Source organism: Poecile atricapillus, chromosome Z (assembly GCF_030490865.1).
Source record: "Poecile atricapillus isolate bPoeAtr1 chromosome Z, bPoeAtr1.hap1, whole genome shotgun sequence".
Classification (NCBI taxonomy): domain Eukaryota; kingdom Metazoa; phylum Chordata; class Aves; order Passeriformes; family Paridae; genus Poecile; species Poecile atricapillus.
Genome location: NC_081289.1, coordinates 227,210 through 247,822, shown reverse-complemented (window position 1 = coordinate 247,822; position 20,613 = coordinate 227,210). Strand labels below are relative to the sequence as shown.

The 20,613-nt window shown below is 63.8% G+C and overlaps 2 protein-coding genes across 6 annotated transcripts in view; one reads left to right on the top strand and one right to left on the bottom strand.

Annotated features, from left to right (window-relative positions):
• The window catches only part of LOC131572773 (transportin-3), a 30,202-nt gene extending 15,172 nt beyond the window's left edge, over positions 1 to 15,030 (top strand). The window contains exons 8-24 of one of the 3 annotated variants that reach the window (XM_058826102.1): positions 1,324 to 1,470; positions 3,781 to 3,888; positions 4,218 to 4,309; positions 5,469 to 5,608; positions 6,014 to 6,052; positions 6,464 to 6,616; positions 8,619 to 8,710; positions 9,175 to 9,251; positions 9,453 to 9,513; positions 10,203 to 10,343; positions 11,093 to 11,209; positions 11,809 to 11,903; positions 12,008 to 12,164; positions 12,848 to 13,015; positions 13,332 to 13,444; positions 14,320 to 14,410; positions 14,488 to 15,030. In XM_058826102.1, coding sequence (XP_058682085.1) covers positions 1,324 to 1,470; positions 3,781 to 3,888; positions 4,218 to 4,309; positions 5,469 to 5,608; positions 6,014 to 6,052; positions 6,464 to 6,616; positions 8,619 to 8,710; positions 9,175 to 9,251; positions 9,453 to 9,513; positions 10,203 to 10,343; positions 11,093 to 11,209; positions 11,809 to 11,903; positions 12,008 to 12,164; positions 12,848 to 13,015; positions 13,332 to 13,444; positions 14,320 to 14,380 — 1,761 coding nt within the window. In that variant the 3' untranslated portion in view covers positions 14,381 to 14,410; positions 14,488 to 15,030. Of the gene's footprint in view, positions 1 to 1,323; positions 1,471 to 3,780; positions 3,889 to 4,217; positions 4,310 to 5,468; positions 5,609 to 5,696; positions 5,736 to 6,013; positions 6,053 to 6,424; positions 6,617 to 8,618; positions 8,711 to 9,174; positions 9,252 to 9,452; positions 9,514 to 10,202; positions 10,344 to 11,092; positions 11,210 to 11,808; positions 11,904 to 12,007; positions 12,165 to 12,847; positions 13,016 to 13,331; positions 13,445 to 14,319; positions 14,411 to 14,487 lie in introns of all 3 variants that reach the window. The other 2 variants (XM_058826103.1, XM_058826101.1) reach the window with 2 other exon arrangements.
• On the bottom strand, positions 14,981 to 20,613 carry LOC131572774 (interferon regulatory factor 5-like). 3 transcript variants are annotated; one of them, XM_058826106.1, is made up of 10 exons: positions 20,402 to 20,613; positions 19,218 to 19,391; positions 18,465 to 18,651; positions 18,141 to 18,193; positions 18,023 to 18,050; positions 17,667 to 17,945; positions 16,747 to 17,136; positions 16,319 to 16,437; positions 15,846 to 16,250; positions 14,981 to 15,643 (listed from the first exon to the last, which is right to left on the bottom strand). In XM_058826106.1, the coding sequence occupies exons 2-9, from the start codon at positions 19,386 to 19,388 to the stop codon at positions 16,017 to 16,019; spliced, it is 1,461 nt and encodes a 486-aa protein (XP_058682089.1). In that variant the 5' UTR covers positions 19,389 to 19,391; positions 20,402 to 20,613; the 3' UTR covers positions 14,981 to 15,643; positions 15,846 to 16,016. The 3 variants fall into 3 exon arrangements, with proteins under 3 accessions (XP_058682089.1, XP_058682087.1, XP_058682088.1); XM_058826104.1 differs by having other exon boundaries at positions 20,445 to 20,613; XM_058826105.1 differs by having other exon boundaries at positions 14,981 to 15,615; positions 16,005 to 16,250; positions 20,445 to 20,613.

Genomic DNA, 20,613 nt, shown 5'->3' with positions numbered 1-20,613 from the left:
CTTTGAACTGAAGATTGACCAGAGGGAGGCAGTTTTGGTCTCAGTTGTTTATTTTTCCTTATCAGCATTACAAGGTACAAGGAGCTGTGTGCACTAAGATAGAAAAGGGGTAAAATGGCTAACAAAGATCTTTTTCAGGGTCTTTTATATGTCCATTTACCCAATTAACAGATGCCAACCAAGCTATTTTTCTTAGTGACCCAATGACCCAACACCTGTGTGCTGCACTGTGACATTTTCTACCCAATCACTCATTACTACCCAAAAACCCCTAGGAGAAGAACATGAAGAAGAAAGAAGAAGCACAAGAGACAACACCCTAAATCCTCCATCTTGTCTCTTCTTCTCTAAACTACTTTTTCACCCAGTGATTTAAGAAACTTTCTAATCTACACATTTACATTTTTCCTATCTAACTTTACGATTTGTTCTCATGTATCACCATGAAAACATGCTCATGAATTTCATATTATATGAAATTCAGTGTTTCCTTGAATCCTAGAACTAAATATTAGAAACAAGGGCACACACTCTGGATCTCAGACTCCAACACTTCCCCACGTGTGAAAATCCAGCTCAGAGGGGATTTGTGGCTCCTGGGAATTTTGCCCTGTGAGTGACTGAAATGCTGGTTCCATCAAAGCTCCCACCCAGCGGCCTTGGGAGCAAAACTTGTCATTGTTGTGGTCTCTTTTTATCCTTTATTCCTTGTCCTTTTCCCAAACCGTTAATAATTAAGTGCCAGAAGCTGATCCCTGCCTGGCTGGTTTGCTGTGGGAGGTGCAGAGTGTCTGTGCTCCAGCAGGCCCCAAGCACTCCCCAGGGTCCCTGGGAGCCTTTTCCTCCCTTCCCAGGTCTGTTCAGCCCAGTTTTCCTTGGCCATGACTTCATCCTGTGCCATCAGTGCCGAGGGGACCTGCAGCTCTGCTCCTGACCAAATCTGCACTCGTGGTTTTTGTGCAATAACCACACAATAGATCAAAGAACCCACCACAAAGGGGCTGCATCCACCTCCATCCTGAGCTGCTCCCAGAGCCACAGGCCCCACTTTGGGCTTGTTCTGGGCCAGAGAGGCTTTGGCTACCAAGGGCTGGGGAAGATCTTGAGGGTCACTGGGGGGTCCCAAGCGCTTTATTAAGTGACAGGCAGAGAAATCCGTGGATCTGGGGGAGCCAGTCCCCGTGTCACCGCTGTGTGACACAGCAGCTGTGACACAGATCTGCAGTGCTGGCACCCAGGGAGGGCTTCATTGGGTCTTCACGGAGAGACTGGGCAAAAAATGTTTGGCTGGTAACAAAATGCTGGATTTTCCTTCCCCAACAGGTGGTAGAAATTTCCTTTAACTTCTGGTACAGACTGGGAGAGCACCTGTACAAGACGGACGATGCTGTGATCCACAGCATCTTCAAAGCCTACATCCAGCGCCTGCTGCACGCGCTGGCCCGGCACTGCCAGCTGGACTCCGACCATGTAAGGTCCCTGTGGAGCTGCCAGGGCACTGGGGTGTGTGTGTGCACTGGGGTGTGTGTGTGCACTGGGGTGTGTGTCCCTATGGAACTGCCAGGGCACTGGGATGTGTGTCCCTGTGGAGCTCCCAGGGCACTGGGATGTGTGTCCCTATAGAACAGCTGTGCTCTGGGATGTGTGTGTGTGCACTGGGATGTGTGTGTGTGTGCACTGTGTGTGTGTGTGCACTGGGATGTGTGTGTCCATATAGAACAGCCTGGGCACTGGGATGTGTGTGTGCACTGGGGTGTGTGTCCCTATGGAACTGCTGTGAACTGGGATGTGTGTGTCCCTGTGGAGCTGCCAGGGCACTGGAATGTGTGTGCCTATAGAACTGCTGTGAACTGGTGTGTGTGTGTGTGCACTGGGGTGTGTCTGTGTCCCTGTGGAGCTGCCAGGGCACTGGGATGTGTGTGTGTGCACTGGGGTGTGTGTGTGCACTGGGGTGTGTGTCCCTGTGGAACTGCTGTGAACTGGTGTGTGTGTGTGTGCACTGGGATGTGTGTATGCTATGGGATGTGTGTCCCTGTGGAGCTGCCAGGGCACTGGGGTGTGTGTGTGCTATGGGATGTGTGTCCCTGTGGAATTGCCAGGGCACTGGGGTGTGTGTGTGTCCCTATAGAACAGCTGTGCTCTGGTGTGTGTGTCCCTATAGAACAGCTGTGCTCTGGGGTGTGTGTCCCTATAGAACAGCTGTGCTCTGGGGTGTGTGTCTGTATAGAACAGCTGTGCACTGGGGTGTGTGTGTCCCTATAGAACAGCTGTGCTCTGGGGTGTGTGTGTCCCTATAGAACAGCTGTGCTCTGGGGTGTGTGTGTCCCTATAGAACAGCTGTGCTCTGGTGTGTGTGTCCCTATAGAACAGCTGTGCACTGGGGTGTGTGTCCCTATAGAACAGCTGTGCTCTGGGGTGTGTGTCTGTATAGAACAGCTGTGCACTGGGGTGTGTGTGTCCCTATAGAACAGCTGTGCTCTGGGATGTGTGTGTCCCTATAGAACAGCTGTGCTCTGGGGTGTGTGTGTCCCTATAGAACAGCTGTGCTCTGGGGTGTGTGTGTGTCCCTATAGAACAGCTGTGCACTGGGGTGTGTGTGTCCCTATAGAACAGCTGTGCACTGGGGTGTGTGTGTCCCTATAGAACAGCTGTGCTCTGGGGTGTGTGTGTCCCTATAGAACAGCTGTGCTCTGGGATGTGTGTGTGTCCCTATAGAACAGCTGTGCTCTGGGATGTGTGTGTCCCTATAGAACAGCTCTGCATTGGGGTGTGTGTCCCTATAGAACAGCTCTGCACTGGGATGTGTGTCCCTATAGAACAGCTGTGCTCTGGGATGTGTGTGTGTCTGTATAGAACAGCTGTGCTCTGGGGTGTGTGTGTGTCCCTATAGAACAGCTGTGCTCTGGGGTGTGTGTGTCCCTATAGAACAGCTGTGCTCTGGGATGTGTGTGTCCCTATAGAACAGCTGTGCTCTGGGATGTGTGTGTCCCTATAGAACAGCTGTGCACTGGGATGTGTGTGTGTCCGTGTAGAACAGCTGTGCTCTGGGGTGTGTGTGTCCCTATAGAACAGCTGTGCACTGGGGGGTGTGTGTCCCTATAGAACAGCTGTGCTCTGGGATGTGTGTGTGTCCCTATAGAACAGCTGTGCACTGGGGTGTGTGTCCCTATAGAACAGCTGTGCTCTGGGGTGTGTGTGTCCCTATAGAACAGCTGTGCTCTGGGGTGTGTGTGTCCCTATAGAACAGCTGTGCTCTGGGGTGTGTGTGTCCCTATAGAACAGCTGTGCTCTGGGATGTGTGTGTCCCTATAGAACAGCTGTGCACTGGGGTGTGTGTGTCCCTATAGAACAGCTGTGCTCTGGGGTGTGTGTGTCCCTATAGAACAGCTCTGCACTGGGGTGTGTGTCCCTATAGAACAGCTGTGCTCTGGGATGTGTGTGTGTATGCACTGGGATGTGTGTCCCTATAGAACAGCTGTGTTGTCCCTGCTGGAGGCAGTTTTTTCCTGTTCTTTCCATGCAGTCTGGGATTTTTATTCTCTCCTCCCCTCCTCATCCCCTCCCTTCCCCTGCCTTCCTTCACTCCCTTGGGCAGGGGTGTGTGCTCAGGCTGGTCACTCGTCCCTGGGAGCAGCTCTCCAGTCCCTGCAGCAGCCTGCTCTGGGGCAGGAGGCAGGAATGCTGGATCCCAAAACAGAGTCACTGTTCCCCCCCTGGCTGTGCCTGAATGGGACCTGAATTCCCCTGTGCTGCCCTTGTGCTGTCCCTGCTGCCCCTCAGGAGGGAGTCCCGGAGGAGACCGACGACTTCGGGGAGTTCCGGATGCGCGTCTCGGACCTGGTGAAGGACCTGATCTTCCTGGTGGGCTCCGTGGAGTGCTTTGCTCAGGTGGGTTTGTGGGAGTGCCGTGAGGAGCCAGGGGAGGTCACCCAGCCCTGCTGGCCTTTGGGACTGGAGGAGGTCACACACACCTGGTGTGGTGGGAGCAGCACAAGAGGGGACATCAGGAGGTTTGTGACATTTTGGGGAAAGCTGCTGTGGTCCCACAGTGTCAGGGTGGCCTGTGGAGTGTGGGCTTCCTGCAGACCCCAGCTGGGGCAGGAGTTTGGGGGTGAGATGGGTGAGGAGTGGGAGTTTGGGGGTGGGAGGTGTCAGGAACAGGCCCTTGGGGGCAGGGTTGGTGACGGTGGCCCCTCGGTGACCGTCCTGTCCTGCAGCTCTACGCAACACTCAAGGATGGGAACCCGCCCTGGGAGGTGACGGAAGCCGTGCTCTTCATCATGGCCTCCATCGCCAAGAGCGTCGACCAGTGAGTGCTGCCCGTGTCCAGGGGACCTGGGGGGCCAGGGCTGCTCCTGTGTGACACAAACACCACCAATATCCCAAGGACATTCCCATCCCTGGAAGTGCCCAAGGCCAGGTTGGACCAGGCTTGGAACAACCTGGGACATGGGAGGTGTCCCTGCCCATGGCAGGGGTGGCACTGGAGGGGCTTTGAGGTCAGTTCTCACCCAAACCATGCCCTGGGGATCCTTCCACATCCAGGTGGAGTTCTCCTGGGTATCTTTAGGGAAGGTTAAGTCACTGGAAGTGTTTCCTCCTATCTTAGTGACAGTGGAGACATGGACAGGTGACATCCAGGGTGGTGAGCCCACAGTGAGTCCTGTGCACTGCCAGCAGTGGGACAGCCCAGCTGACCTTCCCTGGCCTTGGAATGCTGTCCCTCCCACCCCTGGGACACTGTGATCCTGGTCCCTGTTTTCTCTGGGAGGCTGTGATTGCCGTCACTCCTTTTCCCAGGGAGGCTGGTGACACCCTCTAACACCATCCCTCCCCTCCCTCCCTGTGAGGCTGGGAATCCCATCCCCCTGCTCCCAGGTGCCTGGAGGAGTCACCTCAGTCCCCTCACACTCACCAGCTCCTGGTGTCTGTGGTGAGGCTGCTCCTGCTCCTTTTCCCAGTGTCCTGTTCCCAGGAGCGCTGGCTGGAAGCTCTGGGAGCTCTGTCCCCACCAGCCCATCCCGGGAGCTCCAGCCTGGGATCACCCATCACGCCCTCCCACCCCAGAGCAGGCGGTTCCAGACGAGGAACCCCCCGGTTCTGGTGTCCCCCAGTAGCGGTGGGGCTGTCCCTGGAGGTGTTCAGTGTCCCCTGTCTGCTCCCTGCCATGGCTCTGCTGTCTGTGGGGCTGAGCCCCCTCCTCACAGGGACTCCTGTCTCATTCCTGTCCTGTCTGTGGGGCTGAGCCCCCTCCTCACAGGGACTCCTGTCTCATCCCTGTCCTGTCTGTGGGGCTGAGCCCCCTCCTCACAGGGACTCCTGTCTCATTCCTGTCCTGTCCATGGGACTGAGCTCCCTCCTCACAGGGACTCCTGTCTCATCCCTGTCCTGTTGGGTGGTGGATCCAGCTCCCAGCCCCAGCAGCCCCGAGCAGGGTGCTGTGGGGCTGAGCCCAGCCTGTCCTGCAGGGAGAATAACCCGACGCTGGTGGAGGTGCTGGAGGGCGTGGTGCGGCTGCCCGAGTCGGTGCACACGGCCGTGCGCTACACCAGCATCGAGCTGGTGGGCGAGATGAGCGAGGTGGTGGACAGGAACCCGCAGTTCCTGGGTGAGTCCCACAGCCCTGTGACCCTCTGTGACCCCCCTGTGACCCCCTGTGACCCTGTCCCCTCCTGTGTCCCCTCCTGTCCCCACAGACCCTGTTCTCGGGTACCTGATGAAGGGGCTCTGTGACCCCTGTCCCCTGTGTCCCCACAGACCCCGTGCTGGGCTATCTGATGAAGGGGCTCTGTGACCCCTGTCCCCTGTGTCCCCACAGACCCTGTGCTGGGTTACCTGATGAAGGGGCTCTGTGACCCCTGTCCCCCCTGTCCCCACAGACCCTGTGCTGGGCTATCTGATGAAGGGGCTCTGTGACCCCCCTGTGTCCCTGTCCCCACAGACCCCGTGCTGGGCTATCTGATGAAGGGGCTCTGTGACCCCCCTGTCCCCTGTGTCCCCTGTGTCCCCACAGACCCTGTTCTTGGTTACCTGATGAAGGGGCTCTGTGACCCTGTCCCCTGTGTCCCCTGTGTCCCCACAGACCCCGTGCTGGGCTATCTGATGAAGGGGCTCTGTGACCCCCCTGTCCCCTGTGTCCCCTGTGTCCCCACAGACCCTGTGCTGGGCTATCTGATGAAGGGGCTCTGTGACCCCCCTGTGTCCCCTGTGTCCCCACAGACCCTGTGCTGGGTTACCTGATGAAGGGGCTCTGTGACCCCTGTCCCCTGTGTCCCTGTCCCCACAGACCCTGTTCTTGGTTACCTGATGAAGGGGCTCTCTGTGACCCCCCTGTGTCCCCTCCTGTCCCCACAGACCCCGTGCTGGGCTATCTGATGAAGGGGCTCTGTGACCCCTGTCCCCCCTGTCCCCTGTGTCCCCACAGACCCCGTGCTGGGCTATCTGATGAAGGGGCTCTGTGACCGGCGCCTGGCGTCGGCGGCAGCCAAGGCCATCCACAACATCTGCTCGGTGTGCCGGGACCACATGGCCCAGCACTTCTCGGGGCTGCTGGAGATCGCCCGCGCCCTCGACTCCTTCGCGCTGTCCCCCGAGGCCGCCGTGGGGCTGCTCAAGGGTGGGGATCCTGGGGTCTGGGGGGTGTCTGGGGGGTGTCTGGGGGGGATCCCTGGGGTCTGGGGGGTGTCTGGGGGGTATCTGTGGGGTCTGGGGGGGATCCCTGGGGTCTGTGGGGTATCTGGGGGGTCTGGGGGGGATCCCTGGGGTCTGGGGGTGTCTGGGGGGTGTCTGTGGGGTGTCTGTGGGGTCTGGGGGGGATCCCTGGGGTCTGGGGGGGATCCCTGGGGTCTGGGGGGTGTCTGTAGGGTCTGGGGGCTGTCTGTGGGGTCTGATCTGATCTGTGGGATCTGCCAGGGCATCCATGGAAACCACTATGGGAACTGCTGGGGTATCCGTGGGGTCTGGGGGTGTCTGTGGGATCTGATTTGTGGGATCTGATCTGTGGGGTCTGATCTGTGGGATCTGCCAGGGCATCCATGGAAACCACGGGGGTATCTATGGGAACTGCTGGGGTGTCCGTGGGAGTAGCTCCCCAGGGTGCTGAGCCCCATTCTCACGGGGTTTGTCCCAGCCCTGAGTCCATTCCACGTGCAGAGTGTCCTCAGGAGTTCTCTTGGGGCTGGAGGCAGAAATAGATCCTGGGGTGGTGCCTGTCCCCATCCCTGGGACAGCTCAGGGGTTGTCCCGGGCTGGATGTGGGTGGGAAGAACACGTGGGAAATGTTGAGAGCCAGGCTGGCAGTGGGTCACTGCTCCATCCAAACTCTGGCAATCACCTGCTGGACACAGAGGGTGGAAATTTGTCAGTATTGGTCATTTTAGAGAGTTTGGGCTCAAGAGCAGAGATTTTTAACTCCAGTTTACACTTGGAGTGTTGGTACCTCACTGGACTGTTTGGCAGCATGAATCTCTTCAGCCACAGGGATGTGCCTTAAAGATTCCCAGTGAGTTCCAGAGCCAGGGATTCCCTGCAGTCGTGTGCTGCCCTGGGGGACAGAGCTCCCCTGGCTCTGCTGGATGCCCCAGCACCGGCTGAGCTGCTCCTGTTCCTGTCAAGGGTTTTCTCCCCCTCCTTTAGAACAAGCCAGGAATTGGGGCAGCAAGGCAGGGAGGGTTTACCCAGGGGGGGTTGGCACCACAGCCAGGGCTGGGCTGTGCCAGAGCTGTGCCAGAGCTGGGCTGTGCCAGAGCTGTGCCAGAGCTGTGCCAGAGCCAGAGCTGGGCTGTGCCAGAGCTGGGCAGTGCCAGAGCTGGGCTGTGCCAGAGCTGGGCAGTGCCAGAGCTGGGCTGTGCCAGGGCTGGGCAGTGCCAGAGCCAGAGCTGGGCTGTGCCAGAGCTGTGCCAGAGCTGGGCTGTGCCAGAGCCAGGGCTGGGCTGTGCCAGAGCCAGAGCTGGGCTGTGCCAGAGCTGGGCTGTGCCAGGCTGGGCTGTGCCAGAGCCAGAGCTGGGCTGTGCCAGAGCTGGGCTGTGCCAGAGCTGGGCTGTGCCAGAGCTGGGCTGTGCCAGGGCTGGGCAGTGCCAGGGCTGGGCAGTGCCAGGGCTGGGCAGTGCCAGAGCTGTGCCAGAGCTGGGCTGTGCCAGAGCTGGGCTGTGCCAGGGCTGGGCTGTTCCAGGCTGGGCTGTGCCAGGCTGGGCTGTGCCAGGGCTGGGCTGTGCCAGGGCTGGGCAGTGCCAGAGCCAGGGCTGGGCTGTGCCAGGCTGGGCTGTGCCAGAGCTGGGCTGTGCCAGGGCTGTGCCAGGGCTGGGCTGTGCCAGGGCTGGGCCGTGGGAGTGGGAGCAGCTCAACACTCCTCGTGCTCCATGGCTGGGAACCCTGAAGTGCCTTCACTGGAGCTTCCCAGGATCTCCTGGTGCCGCTGGACGGGGACAGGGACACTGGGGACACACAGTGCTTGTGGCATCCATTGGCCTGTCCCTCATGCCAGCATTGCTCCCTGCTGGGACACTTTGGTGTCTGGTTCAAGCAGAGCTGTGTGCAGACTCTCCCAGGCCCTGCCCTTGTCCCACAGCCATTCCATCTGGGAATGTCACTGCCCTCCTGAGCCGTGTGTGTCCCCGCAGGGACGGCGCTGGTGCTGGCCCGGCTGCCCCTGGAGAAGATCTCGGAGTGCCTGAGCGAGCTCTGTGCCGTGCAGGTGCTGGCACTCAAGAAGGTGTGTCTGGGTGGAGGGGACCCTGGGGACACTGGGGACAGTGGGGACAGTGGGGACAGTGGCCAGGCCCCAGCCCTGCTGCAGCAGCTGTGTCCTCAGAGCCAGGGGTGTATCCCAGAGTAATGGAATTGTTTGGGTTGGAGGAGCCCCTGGAGCCCCTTGAGTCCAACTGTTCCCCAGCGCTGCCAGGGCCACCACTGCCCCTGTCCCCAAGGGCCACAGCCACACGGCTTTTAAATCCCTCCAGGCTCCTGGGCAGGGCCAGGAGGAATTTCCCCAGTGTCCACCCTGAGCCTCCCCTGGCACAGCCTGGGGCCGTTCCCTCTCATCCTGTCACTGGTTCCACGGGGGCAGAGCCCACTGGACACGGCCAGGACCGAGCCCTGCCCTGGGTCCCACCTGAGGAGGTGGGGCTGGTGTCCAGCACCACCTGTGCTCCTGAAATCCTGTCCTTCATTTTCCAGCTGCTCTCCCAGGAGCCCAGCAATGGCCTCTCCTCAGACCCCACAGTGCCCCTGGATCGACTCGCCGTCATCTTCAGGTGAGGAGGGAGCCGGGGCACTGCTGCTCCCCTGGATCCTCAATCTGCACCTCCTCCTTCTTCCCAGCCCTTGGGGAATGGGCTGGAATCTCTGCTTCCCTGGGTTCCAGCTCCCGAGGTGCCCCCAAGCCACTTCCCACAGCTCCAACCCTTTTCCTTGGCTTTAGTCCCAGACCCCCTAAACCCTGGCTGTCCCCACAGACACACCAACCCCATTGTCGAGAACGGCCAGGTCCACCCGTGCCAAAAAGTCATTCAGGAGGTGCGTGGGAAGGGCTGGGATCTGGGGAGGGGGTTCTGCTGGGAGGGTGTGGGGGTTCCCAGCTCTGGGGGTCCCTGGGGAGTGGGACAGTGGCAGTCCCTGGCTGCCCAGGGCTGCACGGGAGGGGAGCTGTGCAGCACACTCCTGTCCCTCCTGGAAGCGGGGATTGGGGTGTCCAGGGGCAATTTGAGGCTTCAACCCTCGGGAAGGGGCCCTGGCTCTGGGAGTGTCCCACGTGTTTGGTTTCCCTGCCCGTGTCCCGTTTGCCATGGAAGGGGTGAGCTGCTCCAGGCTCCTCCAGAAAGCTTTTCCCCCTCATCTGCCCCCCACCCTGGGATCTGGGTGTCCTGGGGCTCGGGGTGTCCCAGGCTCAGGTGTGTGTGTGTGTATGTGACACCCCTGTGCTGGGATCTGGGTGTCCTGGGGCTCGGGGTGTCCCAGGCTCAGGTGTGTGTGTGTGTATGTGACACCCCTGTGCTGGGATCTGGGTGTCCTGGGGCTTGGGAGGGATCGGGGTGTCCCAGGCTCAGGTGTGTGTGTGTGTGTCACCCCCACACTGGGATCGGGGTGTCCCAGGCTCAGGTGTGTGTGTGTGTGTGACACCCCCACGCTGGGATCTGGGTGTCCTGGGGCTCATGAGGGCTGTCCCAGGCTCAGGGGTGTGTGTGTGTGTCACCCATCCTGCCCAGATCTGGCCGGTGCTGTCGGAGACCCTGAACAAGCACAGTGCCGACAACCGGATCGTGGAGCGCTGCTGCCGCTGCCTGCGCTTCGCCGTGCGCTGCGTGGGCAAGGGCTCAGCTGCACTGCTGCAGCCCCTCGTCACCCAGGTGGGCTCAGGGGACACTGCTGGCCCTCAGGGGACACTGCTGGCCCTCAGGGGCTCACTCGGGTTACGGGGGGGCTGTGGGCACTGGGAAGTGAATCCTGGCAGTCTCGGGAATTCCAGCATAAACCCCTGGGGAGGAGAGAGGCTTTGGGACAGGTGGGGCGTGCTGGAAGGGTGCGGAGCTCCGTGTGACAGTGTGAGTGAGTGTGAGTGTGTGTGTGTGAGAGTGTGTGTGTGACACCTGTGTGTGTTTGTGTGTGTGTGTGTGTGTATAACACCTGGGGGTGTGTGTATAACACCTGTCTGTGTGTGTGTGAGTGTGTAACACCTGTCTGTCTGTCTGTGTGTGTGTGTGATCTGTGAGCTGTGTGGCCGTGCTGCCGCTCCCTGCAGAGCTGACCCAGCCTGAGGGAGGATCCCTGAATCCCAGAGCTGCTGTTCCCTGCTCACTGCCAGCTCAGGGGGGAAGGTTCCACGGGGAGGTGATGCTGGCGCAGGGAGCCTCAGCACGGAGATGGGCTGTTCCTTTGGGCTGTTCCTTTGGGCTGTTCCTTTGGGCTGTTCCTTTGGGCTGTTCCTTTGGGCTGTTCCTTTGGGCTGCTCCTTTGGGCTGCTCCTTTGGGCTGTTCCTTTGGGCTGTTCCTTTGGGCTGTTCCTTTGGGCTGTTCCTTTGGGCTGTTCCTGCCCCTGGCTCAGGCTGGCAGGGTTGTGGTGTCAGGCGGTGGCCGTGCAGCGTTCCTGTCTCCCCAGATGGTGAATGTGTACCGGGAACACCAGCACTCCTGTTTCCTCTACCTGGGCAGCATCCTGGTGGATGAGTACGGCATGGAGGAGGGCTGCAGGCAGGGCCTGCTCGACATGCTGCAGGTGGGGCCACCCCTGACCCTGTCCCCAAGTGCCACATGCACACAGCTGCTAAATCCCTCTGGGGTGGGGACTCCAGCACTGCCAGGGCCACCTCTGACCCTGTCCCCAAGTGCCACATGCACACAGCTGCTAAATCCCTCTGGGGTGGGGACTCCAGCGCTGCCAGGGCCACCACTGACCCTGTCCCCAAGTGCCACATGCACACAGCTGCTAAATCCCTCTGGGGTGGGGACTCCAGCGCTGCCAGGGCCACCACTGACCCTGTCCCCAAGTGCCACATGCACACAGCTGCTAAATCCCTCTGGGGTGGGGACTCCAGCGCTGTCCTGGGCAGCTGTGCCCAGGCTGGACAGCCCTGGCCAGGAGGAATTTCCCTGATACCCAATCTGTGCAGAATCCCAAACTGCCTGGGGTGAGAAGGGACCTTGAAGCCCATCCGTGGGCAGGGACAGCTTTCACTATCCCAGGTTGTCCCAGGCCCCCTCCAGCTTGTCCTTGGACACCTCCAGGGATGGGGCAGCCCTGGCCTGTTGCACGTGGGGAAGGGCAGCTTGAGGAGTGATCCCAGGCAGGTGCTGATGGATCCCTGTTCTCCCCAGGCTCTCTGCATCCCCACCTTCCAGCTCCTCGAGCAGCCCAACGGCCTCCAGAACCACCCAGACACCGTGGATGACCTGTTCCGCCTGGCAGCCAGGTGCCACCGCGCTCCTGCCCGCGGGACACGCGGCCCCTCTCGCCCAGGGGAGCGGGGAGGAGGAGGCAGGAGCTGCCCCTGACGTCCGTCTGTCCCCTGGGCAGGTTCATCCAGCGCAGCCCCGTCACCCTCCTGCGCAGCCAGGTGATGATCCCCATCCTGCAGTGGGCCATCGCTGCCACCACCCTGGACCACCGGGACGCCAACTGCAGCGTCATGAAATTCCTGCGGGATCTGATCCACACTGGTGTGGCCAACGACGTGAGTGACGCCTGGGGACGCTCCTCAGGAGGCTCCTCCTGCCTGGGGATGTCACCGTGGGATGGTTTGGGTGGGATGGGACCTCAAAGCCCGTCTGGTTCCACCCCCTGCCATGGGCAGGGCCACCTTCCACTGTCCCAGGCTGCTCCAAACCCTCTCAGCCCCATCATCCTCATCAGCTCCGTCCTGTTGTCCCCACAAGCCCCCCGGGTTTCTCCACCACTGCTGATGGAGAAGCTCTGGGAGCTGCCTGCAGAGTGAGGAGCTTGTCCCTGTCCCCAGGAGCAGGGTGTCAATGTCCCCAGGAGCAGGGTGTCCCTGTCCCCAGGAGCAGGGTGTCCCTGTCCCCAGGAGCTGGCTGTCCCTGTCCCCAGGAGCAGGCTGTCAATGTCCCCAGGAGCAGGCTGTCCCTGTCCCCAGGAGTAGGGTGTCAATGTCCCCAGGAGCAGGGTGTCCCTGTCCCCAGGAGCAGGCTGTCCCTGTCCCCAGGAGCAGCGTGTCCCTGTCCCCAGGAGCAGGCTGTCAATGTCCCCAGGAGCAGGGTGTCAGTGTCCCCAGGAGCAGGCTGTCCCTGTCCCCAGGAGCAGGGTGTCCCTGTCCCCAGGAGCAGGCTGTCAATGTCCCCAGGAGCAGGGTGTCCCTGTCCCCAGGCCCTGCCCACCCCCTTCTCCTTCCCCCCCCAGCACGAGGAGGACTTTGAGGTGCGGAAGGAGCTCATCAACCAGGTGATGACCCAGCTGGGGCAGCAGCTCGTGAACCAGCTCCTGCAGACCTGCTGCTTCTGCCTCCCACCCTACACCCTGCCCGACGTCGCCGAGGTGCTCTGGGAGATCATGCAGATCGACCGCCCGGTGAGGGAGGGACCCCCGGGACAGGAGGGACCCCAGGGGATGGGAGGGACCCCCAGGGGATGGGAGGGACCCCCAGAGGGACAGGAGGGACCCCAGGGGATGGGAGGGACCCCCAGAGGGACAGGAGGAACCCTCAGAGGGACAGGAGGAACCCTCAGAGGGACAGGAGGGACCCCAGGGGACAGGAGGGACCCCCAGGGGACAGGAGGGACCCCCAGGGGTAGGATGGACCCGTGGGACCCGGAGCTGTGCCAAGGCAGGGCCCGGGAGCCGAGCTGGGCTCCACATTCCGAGCTCCTCCCTTCCCCTGGCACAGACATTCTGCCGCTGGCTGGAGAACTCGCTGAAGGGGCTGCCAAAGGAAACCACGGGCGGAGCCATCCAGGTGACACACAAACAGCTCACCGACTTCCACAAGCAGGTGACCAGGTGAGCAGCACCGGGGTCTCCAGCCGGCACCAGCTCCCTCCTGCAGGCTGGGCTGGCTTCCAGCAGCCCCAGCGCTGCCCGTGCCGTTCATCCTGCTGGGCTGTGCCAGCACACAGAGCCCTGGGGGCCACACGGAGCCCTGGGGACCACACAGAGCCCTGGGGGTCACACAGAGCCCTGGGGGGTCACACAGAGCCCTGGGGGTCACACAGAGCCCTGGGGGTCACACAGAGCCCTGGGGGTCACACGGAGCCCTGGGGGTCACACGGAGCCCTGGGGGTCACACAGAGCCCTGGGGGTCACACGGTGCCTTTGCTGTCACCCAACGGGTTTTTCTGCCTGGCCCGATCCCTGCAGAGCCTCCAGCCCTTCCCGAGCCACCTCCTCATCCCTGTGAGTCACTGGCTCCAGCAGCCAGGCCCTGCCCGGGCCCGTCCCGTCCCGGCTGCTCTGGGAACATCGGCTCCTGTGGCTCCTGTGGCTCCTGTGGCTCCTGTGGCTCCTGTGGCTCCTGTGGCTCCTGTGCCTGACTCCGGCTGTCCCACAGGCCGAGTGCCCGGGGCAGCAGCTTCCTCCCAGCCAGCTGCCACCCTGGTGGCACACTGCTCTCCTCCAGGGACAGTCCTGGCCTCCTTCTGCCCTGATGATTGTCCCTTCATGTGTCCCTTCGTCCCTTGGAGCCCAGCTGCCACCCTGCTGGCACACGGCTCTCCTCCAGGGACAGTCCTGGCCTCCTTCTGCCCTGATGATTGTCCCTTCGTGTCCCCCAGCACCTGGGAGCCCAGCTGCCACGCTCCCATCCCTCAGCAGGACACCTTCCCCGGGTCCCAAACGTCCCCTGGGGGTCAGCGCTGATGTCACCCCTTGTCTTGCAGTGCTGAGGAATGTAAACAAGTGTGCTGGGCTCTGAGGGACTTCACCCGCCTGTTCCGATAGCTCCGGCTCCACGCGGCTCCTGTCTCCCAGGTAAGGGCCCGGCCCTGCAGCCCCCCAGGACACGGGGACAAAGGGACAAAGGGCTGAGGCTCCCCTGCTCCTGCCAGGAATGTCTTGAAGGAGAAGACAGGAAACAGCAACCCAAGAATGTGTCCCACAATCAGCCGAGGGCTCTCGCCCGCTCCAGCGCATCCCGGAGTCCGGAGCCGCGGGAGGACGGCTCGGGGATCCCGCCTGCCCGGCGGCCTCACGGCCCGGAGCTCGGCCACCAGCCCCCGGGAACACCCCCCGGGAACAGAACAGCCCCCCCGGGAACACCCCCGGGAACAACAGCCCCCGGGAACACCCCCGGGAACACCCCCGGGAACAGCCCCCAACCCAACTGCAACCCCACCAGGCACCGGAGCCAGGCGCGTCCACTCGGATTCGCCCGGCAGAAAAAGAAGTAGAAAAACTTCCTGTGAAACGGAGACAAAAGAGAAGGAAAAGAAACAAACGAAAAACAAACAGTAGGAATTGTTTAGGAAGATGGGGGGTCAGGCTGGGGGTCCTGGGGCGCCGCCCCCCTGAGCCCACCGTGGCCTGCCTGCTGCTGACTCCCAGAGACGACACAGGCGGGACGGACTCTGCAAATAGAGATTTATATTTTATTTTCTTCTGCTTTTTTAGTTTGTTTTCTTGTTTGGTTTTTTTTTCTTTTTCCCTTTTTTGGGGTTTTCTTTGGTTTGATTTGGGGTAGGAGGCGGTGGCTCGAGCGCGGGCAGGGCGGGCGGGCGCATGCGGTTCCCTCCGGGGGTGTGTAGCCATCTCGAGACAATAAAAAACATCAAAAAACTGAAAAAATAAATTAAAACCTCCCAAGGTTCCTTTGGTTCTTCTCAGGGCTGAGGCTGCTTTGTGCCCCCCATCCCTGGGGGCTCCAGCTCCCGTTTTCCTGCTGCTTCCCCCTGAATGCAGGGAGGGGGCTCCAGCTCCGGCTTCTCCACTGCCCCCGCTCGAGGGCACATCCCCGTCCCCTGCAGAGCCCCCCTGGGGACACGGGCCTGGGGACAGGGGGACAGGGATGGGGACGGGGCCACGGAGTGACTTACCCCAGCTGGCAGTGCCATGGGTGTCACCGTGTCCCCTCAGTGGGGCAGTGCCATGGGTGTCCCCGTGTCCCCTCAGTGGGGCAGGGGCCCGGCTGGCAGTGTCCCCGTGTCCCCTCAGTGGGGCAGGGGCCCGGCTGGCAGTGTGCCCGTGTCCCCTCAGTGGGGCAGGGCCCTGGTGGCAGTGCCACTGGTGTCACGGTGTCCCCTCAGTGGGGCAGGGCCCTGGTGGCAGTGCCACGGGTGTCACTGTGTCCCCTCAGTGGGGCAGGGGCCCTGGTGGCAGTGCCACGGGTGTCACGGTGTCCCCTCAGTGGGGCAGGGGCCCTGGTGGCAGTGCCACTGGTGTCCCCGTGTCCCCTCAGTGGGGCAGGGACGCGGGTGTCACCATGTCCCCTCAGTGGGGCAGGGCCCTGGTGGCAGTGCCATGGGTGTCCCCGTGTCCCCTCAGTGGGGCAGGGGCTCAGGTGGCAGTGCCATGGGTGTCCCCGTGTCCCCTCAGTGGGGCAGGGCCCTGGTGGCAGTGCCATGGGTGTCCCCGTGTCCCCTCAGTGGGGCAGGGGCCCGGCTGGCAGCGCCCAGGGCCCCGCGGAGGGGCCGGGCAGGGGCTGCGCCGGCGGCAGCCGCTGGTGGCTCTGCCAGAGCTGGTGCAGCTCCTTGAACTGCTCCACCATCCTGTCCTTGAGGTCGGGGTGCGAGATGTGCAGCGGGATGCTGTCGGCCGACCAGGAGAGCTCCCCGGAGAACATCTCCAGCAGCAGCCGCGCCGCCACTGGCACCACCTGCGGGAGCCGCGGGCCGTCACCGCGGGCAGGGACCCCCCGGGACCCCCGGGACCCCGGCCCCTCACCTGCACCGTGATCAGCTTCTTCTCCTTGGGCTTCTGGTCCGGCCACTCCTCGCCGAAGCAGAGGAAGATCTCAAAGGGGGGCGGGGTGGGGGTCTGCCCCTTCTGGAACTGGATGAGGCCTGCGGGGCCCACGGCCGAGGTGAGGGACAGGACGGGGCCACCACCAGCCCACCCAGCACAACTGAAGGCAGCCCCTGGTGACCCCCATCCCAGCTCTGGTCCCCCATCCCTCCCAGTTCCCATGTGCCACCTGCTGTCTCCCCCCACACCTGGTGTCCTCACTGTCCCCGCTGATGTCTCCATCCTGCCTTCGTCCCCCTGGTGCCACCAAGTGCCCACGTGTCCGGTGTCCCCCCACCCCAGCTGACCTCTCCATCCCAACCCAGCGCCCTCAAGGGACACAGGGCCACTCCCCGTTCCCCTCTGACCGTTGAGGAAGCCCTCGAGGCTGAAGAGCTTGGTCCTCCTCTCCCTCTGGATGGGGTTGGGGCCGGGCCGGGGAGCGGCACAGGGCCCCGTCCAGAAGACCTTGCACTGGCAGAGCCGGAGGGCGAAGAGATCCTGGCCCTGGAGCTCCAGGATGAGCCCTCGGTCCAGCACGTCCAGCAGCTGGTGGGTGTAGAAGCGCTGCTTCTCGTTGGGAATGGCGTCGGGAGCAGGGAAGGGCACCTGCTCCAGCGTCAGGGGCCCGAAGAGCTCCTCCTGCTCCCGCGTGGGCTCCAGGCTGCTGTGGAACAGCCGGCAGCCGTGGGGGTTGCTGACGGTCAGGGCACAGACCTGGCGGCCCCGGTACTGGAACTTCAGCTCCAGGTCAGTCACTGCCGGAGGGCCGCAGGGTCAGCGGGGCCAGGGAGCACCCCAGGGCCGCTCCAGGGCAGCTGGCCAAGCCCCCCCAGCCCCTGGCCACCCTCATCCATCCCACAGCCACTCTGTGTCCACGGTCACCCCAATCCAGCCACCCCACGATCACCCCGTGGCCACCCCATCCGTCCCATGGCCACCCCACATCCATGGCCACCTCTGTCCCACCACCCCATGGCCACCCCATGGCCACCCCATCTGTCCCATGGCTACCCCACATCCATGGCCACCTCTGTCCCACCACCCCATGGCCACCCCATCTGTCCCATGGCTACCCCACATCCATGGCCACCTCTGTCCCACCACCCCATGGCCACCCCATGGCCACCCCATCTGTCCCATGGCTACCCCACATCCATGGCCACCTCTGTCCCAGCACCCCACGGTCACCCCACAGTCACCCCACGGTCACCCCATGGTCACCCCAATCCCTCCAGCTGCACCCGTGACGGCCCCACCCAGTGCCCCCCGGCCCCCCACTCCTCACGTGGCAGCATGTGGGGGCTGACGAGCAGGTCCGGGATCAGCTGCTCCGTCGGTGCCACCGGGCAGGTGGACGGGGGCCCCGGGGGGCCCAGGGGGGGCCCCGTCTCAGCGAGGGGGCCCGGGAGCAGCTCAGGGACCCCGTGGGTGCCCCCCGCCTCCCCCTGGAGCAGCGCCGGGGGGGGAGGCCCGAAGGGGCCCCCCGGGGGGCAGCAGCTGGCAAAGGGGGGCTCCTCCTTGGCCCAGGAGTAGGGGGGCAGCAGGTCCCCCCCGTGCTGCGTGTCTGGAGCAGAGAGGGGGGGTCAGAGGGTGCAGCCCGACCCCCCCGGCGCCCCCACCCACCCGGTGCCCCCCACTCACCATCGATGCTCAGGGATGTCATGTTGAGCTGCAGGGCAGAGTGGGCGTCACAGGGGCCCCCCGGACCCCCGAGGTGTCCCCGGTTTGGGGATCCCCCACCCCGAGCCCCTCCAGATACCTGGCTGACATCTTCCTCCCCGCTGCAGCCATTGTCATCCTCGTCCCCCCCATCTGCAAGGGAGAGAGGGGCAGAGGGAACTGGGGGTGCTGGGGTGGATATTGAGGGGTACTGGGGACCCGAGGGGCATTGAGGCTTCCCATGGGGTGGCCCCTTGTGTGGGGCCAGGTCTCTGGGGCCACGGGGTCTTTGTGGGGTTCGGGGGGCTGCTGGGGGGCTCAGACCTCCAGGGCTGCCGGGGCTTTGTGGGAGTGGGGGACTCGTGGGACGTCAGGTCCCTGTGAGGTGCCGGGACTTGGGGCCCTCCCCAAAGCCCCCCCGTACCTGCGGCCCCGGGGGGCTCCTCGCAGAGCTCGTAGACGCGGAAGGGCCGGGCCGGGGACCCGCGGGGCCCGTCCAGCAGCAGCCGGAACTCGCGGCTCTTGTTGAGGGCGCAGCGCAGGGTGGCCTTCCAGCGGGGGGGGTCCGGGGGGTCCCCGGCCCGGAACCGGCCCGTCTCCTGCGCCCACGCCTGGGGAGGGGTCAGCGCCCGGCACCCCCGGCCTGCGCTGGGCTCCCTCCATCCACCATCCCCCCGGGCCAGCTCCGCCTCGCCACCGCCACCCGCCCCGTGTCCCCCCATCACCCTCCTCACCCCCACCCTGTGTCCCCCCATCACCCTCCTCACCCCCACCCTGTGTCCCCCCATCACCCTCCTCACCCCCACCCTGTGTCCCCCCCTCATCCTCCTCACCCCCACCCTGTGTCCCCCCATCACCCTCCTCACCCCCACCCTGTGTCCCCCCATCACCCTCCTCACCCCCACCCTGTGTCCCCCCCTCATCCTCCTCACCCCCACCCTGTGTCCCCCCATCATCCTCCTCACCCCCACCCTGTGTCCCCCCATCACCCTCCTCACCCCCACCGTGTCCCTCGTCACCATCACCCCGTCACTCCTGTCCCTTGTCCCCCATATCCCCACTGTCCCCACGCCGTGTCCCCCTCTCACACATCACCCCCATCCCGTGTCCCCCGTGTCCGCAGTGTCCCCACGCCACGTCCTCTCCGTCACTCGCACCCCGTGTCCCCCGGTGTCACCTTGAAGATGGTGTCGTGGTCCTGGGGTCCCGGGGGGTTCCTGGTGGCGTGTCCCCAGGGGATGACGAAGCGGCGGCGCTCGGGGTCGAGCCAGTGGAGCCCCGGGAAGCGGCGGCTGCTGACCTGGGCCACCAGCCAGGGCTTGAGGCGCACCCGCCGGGGGGGGTCCATGGCCTGGGGACACCAGCGGGCACCCAGTGACCCCGCGGGCCGCCCTCGGCCCGGAAAGAGGAACCGGGACCCCCCAGAGGGGCCGTGCGGGGCCCCGGTTCCGCTTTCAGGGCCGGGAGGGTGGGGGAGGCCCCCCCGAGCTCCGTCTCCCCCGTGGGTGTTGGGGGGCGTCACCCGCACCCCGAAAGCAGAAGCTGCGGTGGCTTCAGGGAAAGGAAAGGGGAGGGGACACGGGGGACACGAGGGACAGGGGCGAGAGTGGGACACGGGGAATGAGGGATGTGGGGAGGACGGGGGGGACAGGGAACAGGGGACCTGAGCGACACAGGACGGGGGACACGGACTGGACAAGGACAGGGGACACACGGGGGATGGGGACACATGTAGCGACATGGGGGGACACGGTGAGGACACGAGGACGTGGAAGGACAGGGTAAATGGAGAAGGGAGGAGGAACACGGGGGTGACGTGAAGAGACGGGACAGGGGATGGGGAGGACACGGCCACAGCATGAGGGGGACGGGGGACACAGAGACAGGGCAGAACACGGGGATGGGGGACACGGAGGGCACATGGGGGACACGGAGGGCACATGGGGGACACGGGGACACGGGAAGTCCCGGCCGTGGTCCCTGTGCAGTCACAGATGTCGGGCGAGGGGAGCCACCCCCGCTCCCCTCGAGTGTGTCCCCGCCTGTCCCCCCATGGAGGGGCAGCGCCCACGAGTGTCGCAGGGACGGGCCGGTCCTCGGCCCACGAGTGTCGCACGGACGGGCCGGTCCTCGGCCCACGGCGTGTCCGGGGCAGCCGCGGGTGGCCCGGGCTGCCGTCCCCACTCACGGACCGGGCACTGTCCCCGCGTGTCCCCGAGGCTCTTCCCGGTCATCTCAGCATCGCCCCGCCACAGCGCCCACTCCCGCGGCCCCTCCCCACGGGCCCCTCCCCACGGGCCCCTCCCCACGGGACCCTCCCCACGGGACCCTCCCCACGGGGTCCCATCCCACGGGACCCACCCGCGGACTCCCCGCGCCCACCGGGAGCGGCCCCGGCTCCCACCTGCGCTCGGGGCCGGTCCCGGAGCCGCCGCGTCTGGCCCGGAGCTTCCGCACGCGGGGCCGGGCGTGGGCGTGGGGCGAGACCGGCCGGGACCGCCCCGGGACCGCCACGCCTCGGCCGTGGGCCGGGCCCCCGTGTCCCCACGGGACCCCCTCCCCTCGTGTCACCC

Excerpts from the sequence above, each read along its gene's own strand:
- LOC131572774 (XM_058826106.1), bottom strand. The coding sequence starts at position 19,388 with ATGGACCCCCCCCGGCGGGTGCGCCTCAAGCCCTGGCTGGTGGCCCAG. Across the intron at positions 18,194-18,464 it reads GGAGCCCCCCGGGGCCGCAG|ATGGGGGGGACGAGGATGAC; the intron begins GTACGGGGGGGC and ends TCTCCCTTGCAG. Across the intron at positions 18,051-18,140 it reads GGGAGGAAGATGTCAGCCAG|CTCAACATGACATCCCTGAG; the intron begins GTATCTGGAGGG and ends TCTGCCCTGCAG.